This window comes from Dendrobium catenatum, unplaced genomic scaffold (assembly GCF_001605985.2).
Source record: "Dendrobium catenatum unplaced genomic scaffold, ASM160598v2 fragScaff_scaffold_1284, whole genome shotgun sequence".
Taxonomy (NCBI): domain Eukaryota; kingdom Viridiplantae; phylum Streptophyta; class Magnoliopsida; order Asparagales; family Orchidaceae; genus Dendrobium; species Dendrobium catenatum.
The window spans coordinates 2119162-2135288 of record NW_021319746.1 but is presented as its reverse complement, the minus strand read 5'-3'; the positions used below and the strand labels follow the sequence as shown (position 1 = coordinate 2135288).

The following is a 16127-nucleotide window of genomic DNA, read 5'->3' as shown; positions in this document are numbered from 1 at the left end:
TATGAAAAGGCAAATTGAACTATTCACACAGTACTAACTGGTGATCATACAATACTAATATGCCAAATTCCATAAATCATACTAGACGATCTTGAGATCGTACTGTATGATCTTTGATGGCTGAATTTATTTTTTAAAGCCCTATATTTAAGCTTTCTCATAAGACCTTGTAAGGGTTCTTGACAGCCATTATGTATTTATTCTTCTAAATAAAATTTGAAGATAGAACTTGAAAGGGAGAGGAAAAGGTGGAGTTTGAGAGGGAGAAGATCCTTGGAGGAGGTTTGAAGGGAGTGTGGAAGGGATTTTATATGGTTGCCCCGACAAGTTTGTACCTTTGTACCATTAGATTCAAGGTTAGTCTTGAGGGAAGTTTTGTGAAGAAGAAGATATCTTTGGTGTCAAAGGACCCGGGTCCTCCGCACCGGGAAAGGTGGAAGTGATTTTGTAAGAGCTTCTCCACCTAGCTGTGGGGGTTAAAGGAGTGTCACTAAAGTTTTAGTGTAATACTCGAAGGGTGCCTCTGAGGAGTGGACGTAGGTCAATGTTGACTGAACCACTACAAATATGGTGTGTTATTTCCTTTATTATTTCCACACTTTATTTTCATATTTATTTTTGTTGCGATTAACTGTGTGAGTAAAATTGATAATTTATCTTTTTATTGTCAATATAATTTGCTTCCGCATCAATTTATAAAAATATTTTTCTTTTTGTTAAAGAAGTTTTTAAATATCCAATTCACCCCCTCTTGACGCATCTCGTACTTTCACTCCCTCCCATGCTTGAACCCATGCCCTCAAACTCGCGTCCATGACTTTTTCGCATGTATTACACTTGCCCTCATGTGTTCACATTGCGCTCTAACCGAGCTTGCCTGCACCTTGCTCACGTCCGCACCCCACCCACCGTGCTTACCCCCTTCACGAACTGCTGTGTATTCTGAGTTAGTGAGTCGGGTCGGGTCAACTCGGTAAACCACACAGGTAGGGCTCGAGCCAGACATTTTGATACGTTAACAAAGCCTAATCGAATCAGGGTCAACTCACTTGATCCCGAATTAACTCCGGATTGATACGAACTTGACCCAAATACCCTTACATAAAATGTAATTTTTTAATAAATGATATAAATGTGAAATAAATTTATTTTATATAAATTACATAACCATCCATATAATGATATAAATAATTATATAAGAATTTATAAAATTTCAATATAATTATAAGTTTTATTTATTTAAGGAATTTACATTATTCGCGGGATTAAGTAAAGTAGGAAGATATGACGGCCCATATGAGTTTTGATGAAGTAGCCCAAATCATCAATGAATAATTTTAATTTTTTTAAGAAAAAAAAAATTAAAATTCGACTGTCCACTTCTTAGAGTCTGACATATGACGTGAATTTAATTGTTAGAAAATTTGAATGTTCTTTTTTAACCATATGATCGCATTAGTTTATATGGGAAAAAAAAGAAAAAAAAAAAATTGCAGCTCATCAGATTTGGGAAAAATATATAGGTGCAGGAAGGGGTGCAAATGAGTCGAGTCGAGCTAATATGTTAAATACAGAGTTCGAGCTCGAATCAAGCTAAAAAACTAAGCTCGAGCTGGACTCATCTCATGTCGAGCAGCTCGTCGAGCTCAATCACAAGCTCTGCTTTCGAGCTCCGTCCTGAGTAGGCTCGTCGTCTCGTTCGCTGCCGTCCTTAGGTCCTTCGTCGTCGCGTCCACTATGGAGCTCCGTCATCCTGAGCTCGTCGTCGTCCCTAGCTCTGCCGTCGAGATCCATCGTCCTGAGCTCGTCATCGTGTCCGTCATCGAGATTCGTCGTTCTGAGCACATCTGTCGTCGTCCCGAGCTTGTCTGTCGTTTTGGTTTTCTCGCCCGACCTTTGATTTGTCCTCCCGCCCGCAACAATCGATATTTCATTTTTTCCCGCCCAGTCACCTTCGCGAGCTGCTTGTTGAGCCGACGAGTCGAGTCCAATACCCATTCAAGCTCGAGCTCGATAAGCCGTCGAGCTCGATAAGCCGTCGAGCTCGAAATCGTGTTTGAGTTCGACTCATGAGCTCGATAAGCTCGACTTGTCGAGCCTGTTTCCAAGTAGAGTCCGAGCCAACTCATGAGCCAGCTTGACTCAGTGAATATTGATTTGTTGATTATGATCTTGTCTATCAATCAAGAAATTTTGGGTTCGAGTCTTATATATGTGATGTGTATCTAAATTTGTCTTAATTGGCTTAAATGTCCCCCCAAATAAATAAATATATATAGAGAACAAAAAAAATAATGAAGGTCTTCTTTGTATGATTTATTGGACGAAGTGAAATTGTGATGTCATATAAACCATTTTGATTCGTTGGTTGCTATCAATCAAGAGGTATTTAATTCGAAGTTTTCATATGTAATATGTGTTTGAATTTGTATTTAATTCGTTCACATCAATAAAATATTCGTAAATCTACACAAATACAAAGAACACAAAAAATATGGTGCATAAAAATACAATATATGAGTTCAGTCAATTGTTGGGCCATTATTGCTAATTTAACTATAAAATAATTATAAATATTAGACATTTTTAGGGTCTTCCCCCTTCCAATTCTAATAATGATTTTACTGTTAAAAAAATTAATAAATAAAAAAAAAAGAAAAATAGTTAAAAATATTTGTGATGGTAAGTTATTTTTTGCAACAAAAATAGTTAAATTATTTTTCCCATAATATTTTTATAATTAATTTTAAAAAACGCTGCAGCAATCCCATGCAGACTTTGTTTTAAACAAATTTTTAGTTTGTTCCATGATAAGAAAAGTTATTAATAAAAAATAACATGAATTAGGAAGATAGTTTGTATTTTTAAATTTTAGCTTAAAAATTTATTTATGAAAAAAAAAATTCAAACTCTAACTGAGAAATGAACTTCAAAAAATAAAAATAAAAATGACAAAGCTGCCCTAAACAAACCTAAATATGCATGACGCATTCTCTTCATAGGGAAAAATTACTAAGATGTATGACTTAACATTGCTATAAAAATATTTTGTTATGATTAAGGTTTCATTTGGGGCTTTCTTACTGCTTCTTAAAGCAGCTTTCTAGTTAAAAAATTTAAAAATTTGTACTACAAACTCGCTTTAAAAAGCAGGAAGAAAGCAGTCCCAAACGAAGCCTAAGGGTTCGTTTGGGACTGCTTTTTTATTGCTTTCTAAAACTCTGAGTTTTAGTACAAATTTTTTTATTTTTGTACTAAAACTCTGTTTTAGAAAGCAATAAAAAAGCCGTCCCAAATGAAGCCTAAGACTTGTCCTTCGTTTTGAGAAGACTTTCTAACTACTTTCTAAAACAACTTTCTAATTTAAAAATTTCTAGTTCAAAAAACTTTTATATTAGAAAGCAGCTTAAAAAGTAGTAAGCAAACAGTCCCAAGCAAAGCCTTGAACTTCATTTGGGATAGTTTTTTTAATGTTTTCTAAATAAATTTTTTATGACAAAAATATTTTTAATTAAAAATTTTTGTACTAAAAAATGCTTTATAAAATAATAAAAAATTGTTCCAAACAAAATCTTAAAGAATGAAAATGTAGACATAGTCATTATTAATATTTAGATGTCAATGTGCCGATTGCCGAATAATCATGCTGACTTAGATTATAATGACAAGTTTTGCAAAATTTCGTCAAGATATTCTCTATCAACTCTTTCACACCAGCAGTATATATGTGAACATTAAATAAAAATAGTCAATATATAATTTATTATTGATATGAACCTGCTTATGTTCATAAATCATAAGTATATTGGGAGAATAATTAGAATGAGCTGTGTAGTAGATGAGTCGACCACTAATCTTTAACATATTTAATCTTATTTTTTGGAAAGTAAAACCACGCAATGAAATAGACGAGAAAGTAAAACAATGGAAATGAATACTAGGATTTAAATGGAAAAACTCAAAAATAGAAGAAAAAAAAAATCATGGGGCCACACCGCACAAGAAAATTCACAATGAAAATTATGAGAAATTGTACAAGAATCTCTTCTTACACTATCTCCTTATTCCTCATCACTTTTATATTCGTTCTCAACTCATAACAAACAACGAGATGTGCATTTATAACATCAGGGGACGCAACCCTTCAAATTTAGCATGAAAAATGAGAAAGAAAACTACCAAACCTGACTTGCACCACCGCGGCGCCGGGGTTTGGAGCATCACGGTGCTCCACCCTTAATCTCCAACCCAACTCACATTGTAGTAGTCTCTGCTATTTGTCTCCAAGTCAAACTATAATATCGTCGTCATGCATCCTAAGATGTTATAATGCACATGTGTATAACTCTGCAGTGTAGTATGAATGTATAGAATGAAGAGTTTTTTAGGGGGCAAGACCCCTGAATCCCTAGAAAGGGTGTTTCCCCTGTAACCTCCTAGAGAGCTCAGGATCAATCCTTCTGCTGATTTGTAGGAACAATCATAGTACATGTAGTGTGGTTCATTCTTGCCCTCAGCTTTCATGAAGACCAATTGATGCTACACATAATTTTAATTTATGAATTATCACCATCTTCATTAACATGTCTACAAGATTCTAAGTCAAGTATATCTTCTCCAAAGTTGGTTGACTATCTTCCGTAAGTGATCTGATAAAATAATATCGAAGATGGATGTGCTTCGTCATGGCATGGAATGTTGTATTCTTGGCTAGATGAATAACATACATGCCATCACTATGCAACTTCCCATTGTTTTGCCCTTTGCCAAGTTCTACCAAGAAGCTTGACAATCATATCAACTCCTTGTTAGTCTTAGTGATATCAATGTGCTTATCTTTAGTGGTTGAGAGAGCAACAATCTTCTACAATTCTGAAACCCAACTGATTTTAGTATTTCCTGAAGTGAAGATACAACTAATTATACTCCTACCATCAAGATCTTTAGCAATATAAAAATATACATATCCCTGTAGTTTAATCCCTACATCTCTAAAGCAAAAAACTTTGTCAATTGATCATCTCAACCACTCAAGAATCCACTTAACTGCCTCCCAATGAATTTTGTCTCAATTACTCATGAATCTATTGACTACTCTCATTGTATATACTATATTTGATATTGTATAGATCATAACATACATCAAACTTTCAACTGCTGAAGTATATTGAGTCCTCTCCATTTGTTCTCTGTTTGCTTCAAATCTAGGTGATTATTCCTTAGAAAGTTAAAAGTGATTACATAAGAGAGTGCGAATTAACTTTGCCTCTCTCATGTTGAATATATATAGCACCTTTTCAATATACCCAACCTAAGAAAACTTCAATATATCTACACTTCTATCTCTATTATTCTAATAATACGAATTTTTTTTCTTGACCTAAATCTTTCATTTCAAACTCCCTTAATAGTTTCTCCTTTAGCACTCTTATTTTCTCATATCTAATCATGCAATCATCATATCATTCTCATACAAGAGTAGTAATATATAACATTTATCAAAATATTTTTAAAAATAACAATAATCTATCTGACATTTCATGTACTCCTAGCCCCTTATGTAAATTCTTTTGAAATAATTCAAATAAAAATTTGTTAGTTACTAATTACTTCATCTTGGAATATTCGAGGCAGTAGAGATATAAGGTTTAGCCTCCAATCTTTATATGAAAATTCAGAACAAAGACAGATAAGAGAGAAAAGTGCAATATTCATAAGAGACATTAGAGTTTTTCTTTATAAACTTCTAAAAAGGTACGGAGCGTTGCATAGTTAAAGATGATTCAAATTGTGTTGTTGTTGATTACAAATAATGCCCTTTCTCGGAGGAAGGCATTGGCTTAAATATACAATGTATAGAGGACATTACATATAGTCGGAGTTGAAAGAATCTAGTGACATGTGAGTTGTTCTGAGGAGAGTGTTGGCTTGCTTTTTTGGTTGGGAGAATCATAGTCGGGCGATGGTGGTTAGGTGTATAGAGGACATTACATATAGTCGGAGTTGAAAGAATCTAGTGACACGTGAGTTGTTCTGAGGAGAATGTTGGTTTGCTTGTTTGGTTGGAAGAATCATAGTCGGGCGATGGTGGTTAGAGGGATTGTAGTCAGCGGGCGATTTTATTTCAAAGTTGACCCCAGTCTGCAGAGGACGACGGTCGAAGTGGACCGTAGTTAGCGAGTGACGAGGGTCAAATTCGATTGTAGTCAACACGCCATTGTGGTTGGAGTGGAACATAGTCGGAAGGAGACGGAGGTCGGAGTGGACCATAATTAGCGAGCGATGATGGTTCGAGGTACCATAAGAGGTGGGATTTATAGGTCAGAGGGATCGTAGTCAGTGGGCGATGGAGGTCCAAGTGGACTGTAATCATCAGGTGACAGTTTTCAGAGTGGACCATAGTCAGCAGGCAACTGTGGTCAGAGTGGACCGTAATCGACGAGCGATGGTAGTCCGAGCCTTAGTCGATGGGCTTTAGAGGTCAGAGGGATCATAGTTGGTAGGCATTGGAGGTTAGAGTGGATCGTAGTTAGCGGGCAATGGTGATCGGAATGGATCGTAGTTGGTGTGCGACGGTAGTCAGAGTGGATCATAATTGGCGGAGAGATGGAGGTTGGAGTGGATCGTAGCTGGCAGGAGATGGTGGTAAAAGGGACTATATTCAGCGGGCTTCAGAGGTCGGAGGGACAGTAGTAGGCAGGCGATGGAGGTCCGATTGGATTATAGCCGGCAATCGACGGTTGTTAGAATGGACTATAATTGGTAGACAGTGGTGGTCAAAGGTACCGTAGTTGGTTGGCGACAGAGGTCGAAGGGACAATAGTCTGATGACGGTGGTCGGAAGAAAGTCCTTCGACGGTTGGCGGCCAGGTGGAAGTTTGACGATGACAGGTGGCCGGGTGGTGCGAGCTTGAGAAAGCAATAGAAATCCTTTGTTTTTCATCTCTTCCTCCTCCCCGCTCTATGAAGAATGATAGATTTCTTTATAATTTTTTAGGAGTGGCATGTCTAGTTAATAGGGAGAAGATCAAGAACATGTTAGGAGTGTTTCCATGGACGACTGATATCAACCCCGTCAGTTATGGATCATTTATTGAGCATTTGAATTTCTTGATGATGTCATAATTTCGCGATCTTAGGCTCGTTGGATTCATTTCATCGAGCCGCTCGATTCAACTATAAGCATGTTACATTTGGATATCATTGGTCATGCAATTAATGTTTCGAAGCTTTCAAATAAGTTTCGGGCCCTTAATTTGAACCTATTTGGGTTCATATTGGACCGATTTTGGTGTCATTGTGTTCGCCACTTTGAGACTGTTAGTTTGGTTATAAATTTGCTGAAATCAGAGTTCATATGATCATGAATTTAATTTTAAAAGTTTTTATTCCTATTAACATTCAGATTCATGGCCGAACAAGATAATTATTTGGATACATATCACCAGCATTTGAATGTTAGTTATTTTTAGCTTTATTTAAAATGATGTTCTTGTCGATATTTTAGCTTTTAAAAATTAAAATTAGGGAGTACCTTATCATAATTTTTTTTATTTTATAAGAGTTTTTCTTTTTCTAAATTCTTAATCTTAAAAAAAACAAAGAGAAGGTCATTTCGAAGTGAGCTCTATATTATTTTAGATGTTTGGAGAAAGGGGCGTGCAGTTGGGCAAATGATTGCGTCCGGTGTCCGGATTCGTCCGGACACCAATTCAGACGCGTCACGTTAGTAAAATACACTGGGCCCCAATGTATTTGGGTGACGAGGCTCATCTGGATTGATTGTCCGGACGTCAGGTGACCGTACACAATAATTTGCCGTCCAGTTGACCCTCCAAATGTTTTTAAAAACGAGAAATAGGAAATTAAAAAAAATATATCAAACTTCACATTTCATCGTCATTTGTAGATAAAAAATAAATTTTCAAAAAAAAAAAAATTGCCATATTAATCAATTAGAAAATATAATATAATAAATTTATAATTTTGTATCCATAGCCAGCCAAAACTTTTTGGGATTGTTTTTTTATTATTTTTAAAAATAATTTTTTAATAAAAAAATTAATTAAAAATTGATTTAAAAACAGTAAGAAAATCACTCTAAACCATGTTTAAATCTTCAGAAATCTTGGTTATTACGAAAAGAGAAAATTATTATGATTTAAGAAATTATTATAATAGAATGTTAAAGAGAATGAGAAATTATAACAAAAATAATAAATAATTACTCAATATAAAAGATTGTGTTATAAATTTTAAATATTTTTAATAATTTTGTATTTAAAATACTGAATTATAATATATTTTAAGTATATTTTATATTCATATTGTTTCAAACGAGCCGGCTCACGAGCTTACGAGCTGAGTCGGGACTTGCTAGCTCAAGCTTGGCTTGTTAGCTCATCGAGCTCGGCTCATGAGCCATTTATCAAGTTGAACCTGAGCCGGCTCACAAGTTGGCTTGACTCACTTAAACCCCTAATGATGACCTAAGATTAGGTTAAAAATTAAAACAGAGAAAAAAATATGTAAATTCATACAATTATGATTCAGGTCGTCATATTATTTTCCATAACTCTAAATTAGCATTTAAAGTTAATTATTAAAAAAAACTCTTAATTACGAATTTTGATAAATTATACCTAACTCATTTTGATATTTATATTGTATTGATTAATAAATAAATATGATATTAAATATTTTGAAGTTTAATTTAAATATATATTAAAAATTATCATAAGGATTGATATATCATGAAAAAGTTAGATCTTTTCTTTGGTTTTTCTTGTTTTTGACTATAAGCATCTGATGTGGCCCTTTGAGGGGTCTTTTTGTTGTAACTTGTCTTGATCTATATATGTGGCGGTTGTTAAAAAAAAAATGAAAAAGTTATTTTGATCGGGCACAAATCTCGAGGCAAAATTAAGCCAGAAATTTAAAAAATTAAATTCGGGATAATCTGAATTCCGATTTCAGTAAACATATAGTCGAACCGAGTGTCTCAAAAATACAAATCCAACAACACCAAACTCAACTCAATCTAAGCCCAAATGAGTCTAAATCGAAGAACCGAATCGCTGTTGGAAGGTTCAAACCACAATTTGGATTACCAAACGATTTCCAAACATGACGTGCTGATAATCGAATTTATCGGCTCGACGAGACAAATCCAACGAGGCCAAGATCAACAAATTCCGACATCATCTAAACCTTCAAATATCTGATGAACGGTACACGATCGAGGGATTCAATATCGGCCGTCCATCCAACCACTCCCCATTTTCCCCTAATCTCTCACCTATTTACAGGTCATGCCACTCCAAAAATTTATAAATAGACCCATCATTTCTCTTGAAAGGGGACCCAAGCAAGAAGAAAAAGAGAAGAGAAGATTAATAGGAGGGAAGAAACTCCTCGACCACCGTCAGTATTCTACTCGACTTCCACAATGACGCCGGAATTCCATCCGACTTTCCAGTGACGTCGGAATTCTGCCCGATCTCCAAGTGATGCCGGAATTCCGCCCAACTTTCTAAAGATGTCGGAATTCTGCCTGATTTCCAAGTGACGCCGGAATTTTGCCTAATCTTCAAGTGATCCTTAATTCATCTCGAATACACAACTTTTTTGTAACTGGATTCCAATCCGGAAGTGAATCATTGTTATTTGATCATCCTAAATTTTAAGGACGAGTCAACCTCTTGTATCTCAAGCAAATAATAGTGGAATTCTTTCAACTGGGTGTGGCCCCGTAGTTTTTTCCCTTTCTAGAGTTTTTCACGTAAAAAATCATTGTGTTCTTTCATCTTTTGTTTGTGCACTGAATATATGTACAATGTTAAGACGAAAGCTTTTTAACTCTATCGCCGCGTATATTCTAGTCCGCAAGAAGGATTAAAATTTCAATAATTATACTATGTTTTTTACAATGACTCCAAATATCAAAATTCTTTTTGATGTCTTCCACTATGTTTGAATAAGGTTTAAGTGCAAATAACATTTATGATGATTCAGGTCCCATTTGGAATAAATTTTGACCATATGTGATAAAAAATACTATTTAGTATAAAAAATAATATGTCTGAAAGACAATTTTTTCATATTTTTTAAAAATTGAGCTTCTAAAAACTATATTTAAAATTATGTGTGTCAAAATGGGTCAATGAATAGGGTCCGACCCGAAATTGACCAGGCCCAAATTCAATCAATTCGAACTCGACTCGTTTAATAAATGGGTCAAAAAATTATACTCAAATCCGACATCTAGCAACTCGACTACGACCCTAAACTGTTTTAATTAAAAAATATTGTTATTCAGTTATTAATAATTTATTCTAGATTAATTGATAAAAATAAGAAATTATACAAATAAAAAAAGAAATAAAAAAATTAGAAATTTGACTATTTATAATAAACGAGTAAATCCGAGCTCGACTCGTTTATTAAAAAGATCAACCCTATATCAAATTTTTCTAATCGAGTTGGCGGTTCGGATTATTTATTGACAGACGTCGACCTATTTAAAATTATGATTAAGAAATGTACTTTAAAAAAAACAAAAAAATAGAAAAGTTAAAACTGACCAAAAAACAAAGCCTCAATGTGATGCAAAAATATACTTTAGGTGCTTATATAATATAGTTGGTGATGTTAATAAAATGCTTAATAGAGAGTAATGGTTGCTGTTAATACCTCTTATAAAAGAGATGAGGTTTTTATAGCAAATAAAAGTATTGAATTTAGACTTTGTTTTGGCCAGCTTTGTTGTTACTTTATAATTAAAGCTATTGTAGAAAATAAAATTTTTTAATTATAAAAAGCAATTTGTTAACATAATTTACAAAAAAAATGTGATCAAAGAAAAATTGTGGTTGTCATTTAAAAAAACAAATTACGCTTTGTTCGTGACAGCTTCCTTACTGTTTTTTAAATAAGCTTTTTTAGTACAAAATATTTTAAAACTAGAAAATTTTGTACTAAAAATCTGCTTTAAAAAGCAGGAAGAAAATTATCCCAAATGAAACCTTAAATCTAAAATTGAATAATAAAAATTATATTATTATAAAAATAAAATAATTGATTGTCACTAATAGCTAGTCTTAGTACTAATTTATGCAACCTAATTTTGTCTTCTTCCTCCCAACCCAAACAACTCTCATATGTGGATGCCTATTTTATTTATTATTATTATTTTTTAACTGAGATTCCTTATATCACACGCCAGAAGAAAATTAAATTCCAAATGCCAAATGCCAAATGGCAAAACCCTTAATAAAATTTAAGTTATAAATTTATTAATAAAACTAAGGTGCTGATCAAAAGCATATTAGACTAAGTAGCTTGTTGCATGAAAAATACGAGTAAGGTTAAAAAGGTCTCTGATGCTGTTCTCCATATCTCGTATTATATATAGAGAGAGAACATAAGCAAGCCTAGCTATTCGTGAAGAGAAGAGCAGGTTAAGCAATTGTGGGAAGAAGCAGCCATGGCAATGGTGTCGTCGATGGAAGGCAATGGCGCAAAAGTTAAACGAGTGTTTAAGAAAGTGAAGCCTTATGCGGCCATGGTGTTGCTTCAGTTTAGCTTTGCTGTTATGTACGTAGTTCTAATGAAGACTCTTAAGGAAGGCATGAACCAGTCTGTAATGTTCGTGTATCGCAGTGCTGTTGCTGCTGCGGTCATTGTGCCCTTTGCACTCTGGTTTGAGAGGTGCGTATGAATAAGAGGGAGTACTGCAAATGATTATATATGGTGTTTGATTTCAAAGTAAATAATAAATAGTAAAATTTATTTCTAAAATATAAGTAATTAATGGCATATTTTTAAAAATAATTTTATTTAAGATTAGGGGAGTCAAAATCAATTTTCAGGTTGAACCCGGAACTAACCGGGTTCATACAGTTTGACCATAACCAGACCCAGTAATGTAAATGTGTCGAAAATTCGGATCCGAACTCGAACTCGACCTCTCATGTTACCGGATTGACCCAACCCGACACGATTGACGGCTGGACGGCGGGACGGTGGATGGCAGGGCTTGCGACGTGATGAGGGCAGCCTCGGGGGTAGGCACGGCCAGCTCAGATGGAACGCAGGCGGGCTCAGGCAGTGTGGTCAGCTCATTTCAAACGTGTTTTTGGGTTGGCCCGTCGGGCAACCTAAACCCAACCCGTTTATTCAAACGGGCTGAATCCGGGAACTCGAACACGACCCATTTTGAAATCAGGTAGGGTCTAATCCAAAATTTTCGGTAGGGTTCGATTCAGATTTTCGTGTCGATGTCAACTATTGACGCCCCTATTTAAGATCAACTTTGAGTCGTATTTCTCTAAAAAAGCAAAGTGCGGGAATGCTATTCTAATTACATATACTATGTGAATTTTGATCTTACACTTACATACATATAGAAGTAATAATTGTATAATTACTTTTCTAATCTTTCACTTTTTTCTGGTGTAGGAATGGGAGACCTAAGATAACTCTCGTCATCTTCATCAAGGTTATGGCACTAGGAATACTTCAGTTATGATCCTTCCTCCCTTTTCATTAAATAATCAACCATAAATGAGCCGTACTAACTTTCTATATGCTCTTATTCCCATCATAAATAAACCAGGCCTGTTCTTGATCAAAACTTCTATTTCATGGGAGCCAAAATGACCTCAGCTGGCTTTGCTTCTGCTCTCGAAAATATTAACCCTGCCATTACTTTTATCATTTGCCTTCTTCTAAGGTACTTCTTTAATTAAAACTTGCTATATATACATTATTGAAGTTGAATTTATATTGTAATTTGTTTAATAACTAAGCATTTGTTCATAAAATTAATTAGGATGGAGAAGCTGAACATTCGAAGAAGGCATGGCCTTGCCAAGGTCATTGGAGCCCATTTGGCTGTGATTGGTGCCATTTTGATGATTTTATACAAAGGACCATATGTTGAATTTTTCTGGTTGAAAGGAAAAGAGAACCATAGCACTGAAGCTCATGCCGGTGGGGAAGAAACAAGCAACTTGAAATGGATTAAGGGCACATTAATGGTTTTAGTGAGCTGCTTCAGTTGGTCTTCCTTCTTAATTCTTCAAGTAATATACGAACACAAAATTTCCTAAGAATGATTTTGTTTATGTATTTGACAAGCTTATAAATTATTTGCTCATAATTAAAAAGTATTCATTAATATTCTGATTAATTACAGGCCAACACATTGAAATCATACCCAGCAAAACTAAGCCTTACGGTTATGGTTTCTCTCATTGGTGCTGTAACAAATGCTGTGATTGCTCTTGTGGTGGAGCATGGAAGTTTCAGGCCATGGATTTTGGGCTGGGATATGCGACTTGTTGCTGTGATATATTCAGTAAGCTAATCAATAATACTTTATGAATTGAGTGATCGATATAATATAACTCAAGGTGATTAGAAGAGGGGCGGATCCGACTTTTTTTTTTCAGAATGAACAAAATTTTAATTAATTAGACATCAACAATAATAATTACTAAAATAATAATAATAATAATAAAATAGTAACATCAAATGGTAATAATAACAAAAAAAAATTTAACCAGTATATAATTAGGGGTGTCAATTTTTGACACGACCCGAACCCGACCCGGAAAAATCCGGGTTCGGGTCAACCTGAACCCGAAACGGGTCGGGTTCGGGTTGAACAAATCAACTCGTTTTAAAAATCGGGTCGGGTTCGGGTTGACCCAGCAACCCGAAATTGACCCGAAAGTGACACGAAAACTCATATTTGACCCGAAAACCCGAGATTGACCCGTTTTGACCCGATTTTGACCCGAAAATTAGCAATTTAAGCTCAAATCCGGGTCATTCGTGTCGGGTCGGGTTCGGGTCTGGAAACTTGATCCGTTTTAAAAAACGGGTCGGTTCGGGTTGACCCGAACAGTGCCGGGTCAATTCCGGGTTCGACCCGAACTCGACCTGCTGACCCGAATTGACACCCCTAAGTATAATGCTATTAAATTTATAAGAGGAAATTTTTATCATTTATCTTTTAATTACGTATTGGGAATGTCAAATACGATTGGTAAGAAGAAGAATGTGAGACAACTGCGAGGCGCCGATGTCTTGAACGTTGAAAGCGAGGATCGTGAAAGCAATTCTGAAGTGCGAACTTGTAGGATGTGCAACGACGCTTAGGGGCTATTTGATAGTAGGATTTAGGCTGGATTTGAGCGAAATCCAGTCAAACGACCTAAAATACAAAACCAAATATCAAGCCAATTGAAAGCCGTCGTAGACGGAAAATTCCACCTTTTCATGCTAAATTTATGATTTCTTAAATCCTATTTTTGCCGGATTTATGAAATCCCTTGGTTGGAGAAGAAGAATCCGCTCATTAAATCCGTTCTATAGCCAAACAGTCACATGAGATTTAATATGATTTATCATGAATGTTACCAAACAGTTTTCACGATTTATTTCCCTCAGGATTTTCGAAATCCGGATTTAGCGGTTTAAGAAATCCTACTCAAATCAAATCCTGGGTGCTACCAAACAGTCCCTTAAGATGATAATATTAGAACAAAAATATTTTTTTGAGGGTGGACAAAATATAAACTGCTAGTAATTATTTATTTTTTTGAGAGTGATCATTTGCCTACCTTGATATCATGGGAGATCCGCCCATCTGAAGTTTGATTACTCATCAACTCCTACTTGCAGGGGGTAATATGCACTGCGTTCATGTATTTTCTGCTCGGGATAGTGATGAAGGAGAAAGGCCCAGTTTTTGCAAGTGCCTTTAATCCTCTTACAATGATCATGACTAATCTCTTGAGCTCCATCTTCCTATCAGAAAGAACTGCTCTTGGAACGTAAGCTCGTGCCCATAATATTATGCACACTTGTATTTTCTTTATATAGTTTCTAATAAATATTGGAAATATTTATTTTTTATATAGGTTCTAACACTGTACGTCTTGTTTTTTATTAAATTTCTATTAAGCATGGGAAAATTTTCTTTTTTATTGGACGCACAGAATCATTGGCGCTACTATCTTAGTAGCTGGCATGTACTTCATTTTATGTGGTAAAAGCAAGGATTATCTAAATCAGTTGGTGAATGAAAAAAATATTGGGAGAGTTGAGGCTGAGCTGCCAGTGATTGCGCCTAATTCTATTAAGGAGGAATCAACGCTGAGATCTGATTCCATGTTAATCGTGATACAAATGTCAAAAATGGAAAATCAACAGCAAAACGGATGAATGCATATAGCAAGTAAAGTGCTCCTCCCTCTCTCTATATATACATATTGAAAATACTGAATATGTTGATGTTGGTTGTATCTTTTTGCTTGATGTTGTAAGAGATCGTAAAGGAAGGTTTTTAGGTGCTTTTGGAATGAAGTTATATGATTGGGATAGTGCTTAATTGGAATTGAATATTTCTATTTGTGCAATTTCATATATGATTCAAGAATGGATGTATGATATGCAAGGGATTATCATTGAGGGTGATAACTGGAATGTGATGAATTTTTGTTGGTGATAACTGGAATTTTTGTTGGAGATCCATAATAAGAAGATGGAATTGCATAGTATGAAGTTGAAATTTTCTTCTCTTACTGATTTTCGCAATGTCATTTTTTTTGTTCCTTCTTATTGTAGCAAGGTTGCGGATTATTGTGCCTCCTTAGCCACTTTCGGTGATTTTCATTGGTATGTTGCTTCCTTTTTTAATCTACCGTCATCTTTTACAAAGATGGTCATGGAGGATTGTGATAGACTTGCTATCACCTAGTTTTTGTATCTCATTACTATTTTCTTAATGCATCTTGGAGTGATTAAGGAGAGAGAGAGAGAGAGAGCAGAGAAGAAGAAGAAGAATATAAGAGCATGTATTATTTGCAGGGGCGGAATCGGCCATAATTTTCATGGAGGGCAAACTTATAAGTAACTGTTAGCATATATGTTGGGGGTCCATTGGGGCAGTGTCCCCTGGCGGGGCTCGACCTGCCTGGTCAGGTCGCAGGGTCAAGAAGCAGCGCTTCTGCAGGGGTTTCTGGGGGCAGCGCCACCGGAACAATTTTTAATTTATTATTTCTCTTTGTATTTGATTCATCATTCCCTAATAATAACACATATACACATTATATTTA

At 35.2% G+C, this 16127-nt stretch overlaps 1 protein-coding gene across 1 annotated transcript; it reads left to right on the top strand.

Moving 5' to 3' along the window:
* The first annotated feature begins 11485 nt into the window (after nucleotides 1-11485).
* LOC110094679 (WAT1-related protein At1g44800-like) lies at nucleotides 11486-15234 on the top strand. The gene is made up of 7 exons (XM_020819966.1): nucleotides 11486-11709; nucleotides 12460-12522; nucleotides 12617-12733; nucleotides 12833-13085; nucleotides 13199-13360; nucleotides 14692-14843; nucleotides 15009-15234. The coding sequence occupies exons 1-7, from the start codon at nucleotides 11486-11488 to the stop codon at nucleotides 15232-15234; spliced, it is 1197 nt and encodes a 398-aa protein (XP_020675625.1).
* Nucleotides 15235-16127: the final 893 nt, after the last annotated feature.

Excerpts from the sequence above, each read along its gene's own strand:
- LOC110094679 (XM_020819966.1), top strand. The coding sequence starts at position 11,486 with ATGGCAATGGTGTCGTCGATGGAAGGCAATGGCGCAAAAGTTAAACGA. Across the intron at positions 11,710-12,459 it reads TTTGCACTCTGGTTTGAGAG|GAATGGGAGACCTAAGATAA; the intron begins GTGCGTATGAAT and ends TTTCTGGTGTAG. Across the intron at positions 13,086-13,198 it reads CTTCCTTCTTAATTCTTCAA|GCCAACACATTGAAATCATA; the intron begins GTAATATACGAA and ends GATTAATTACAG.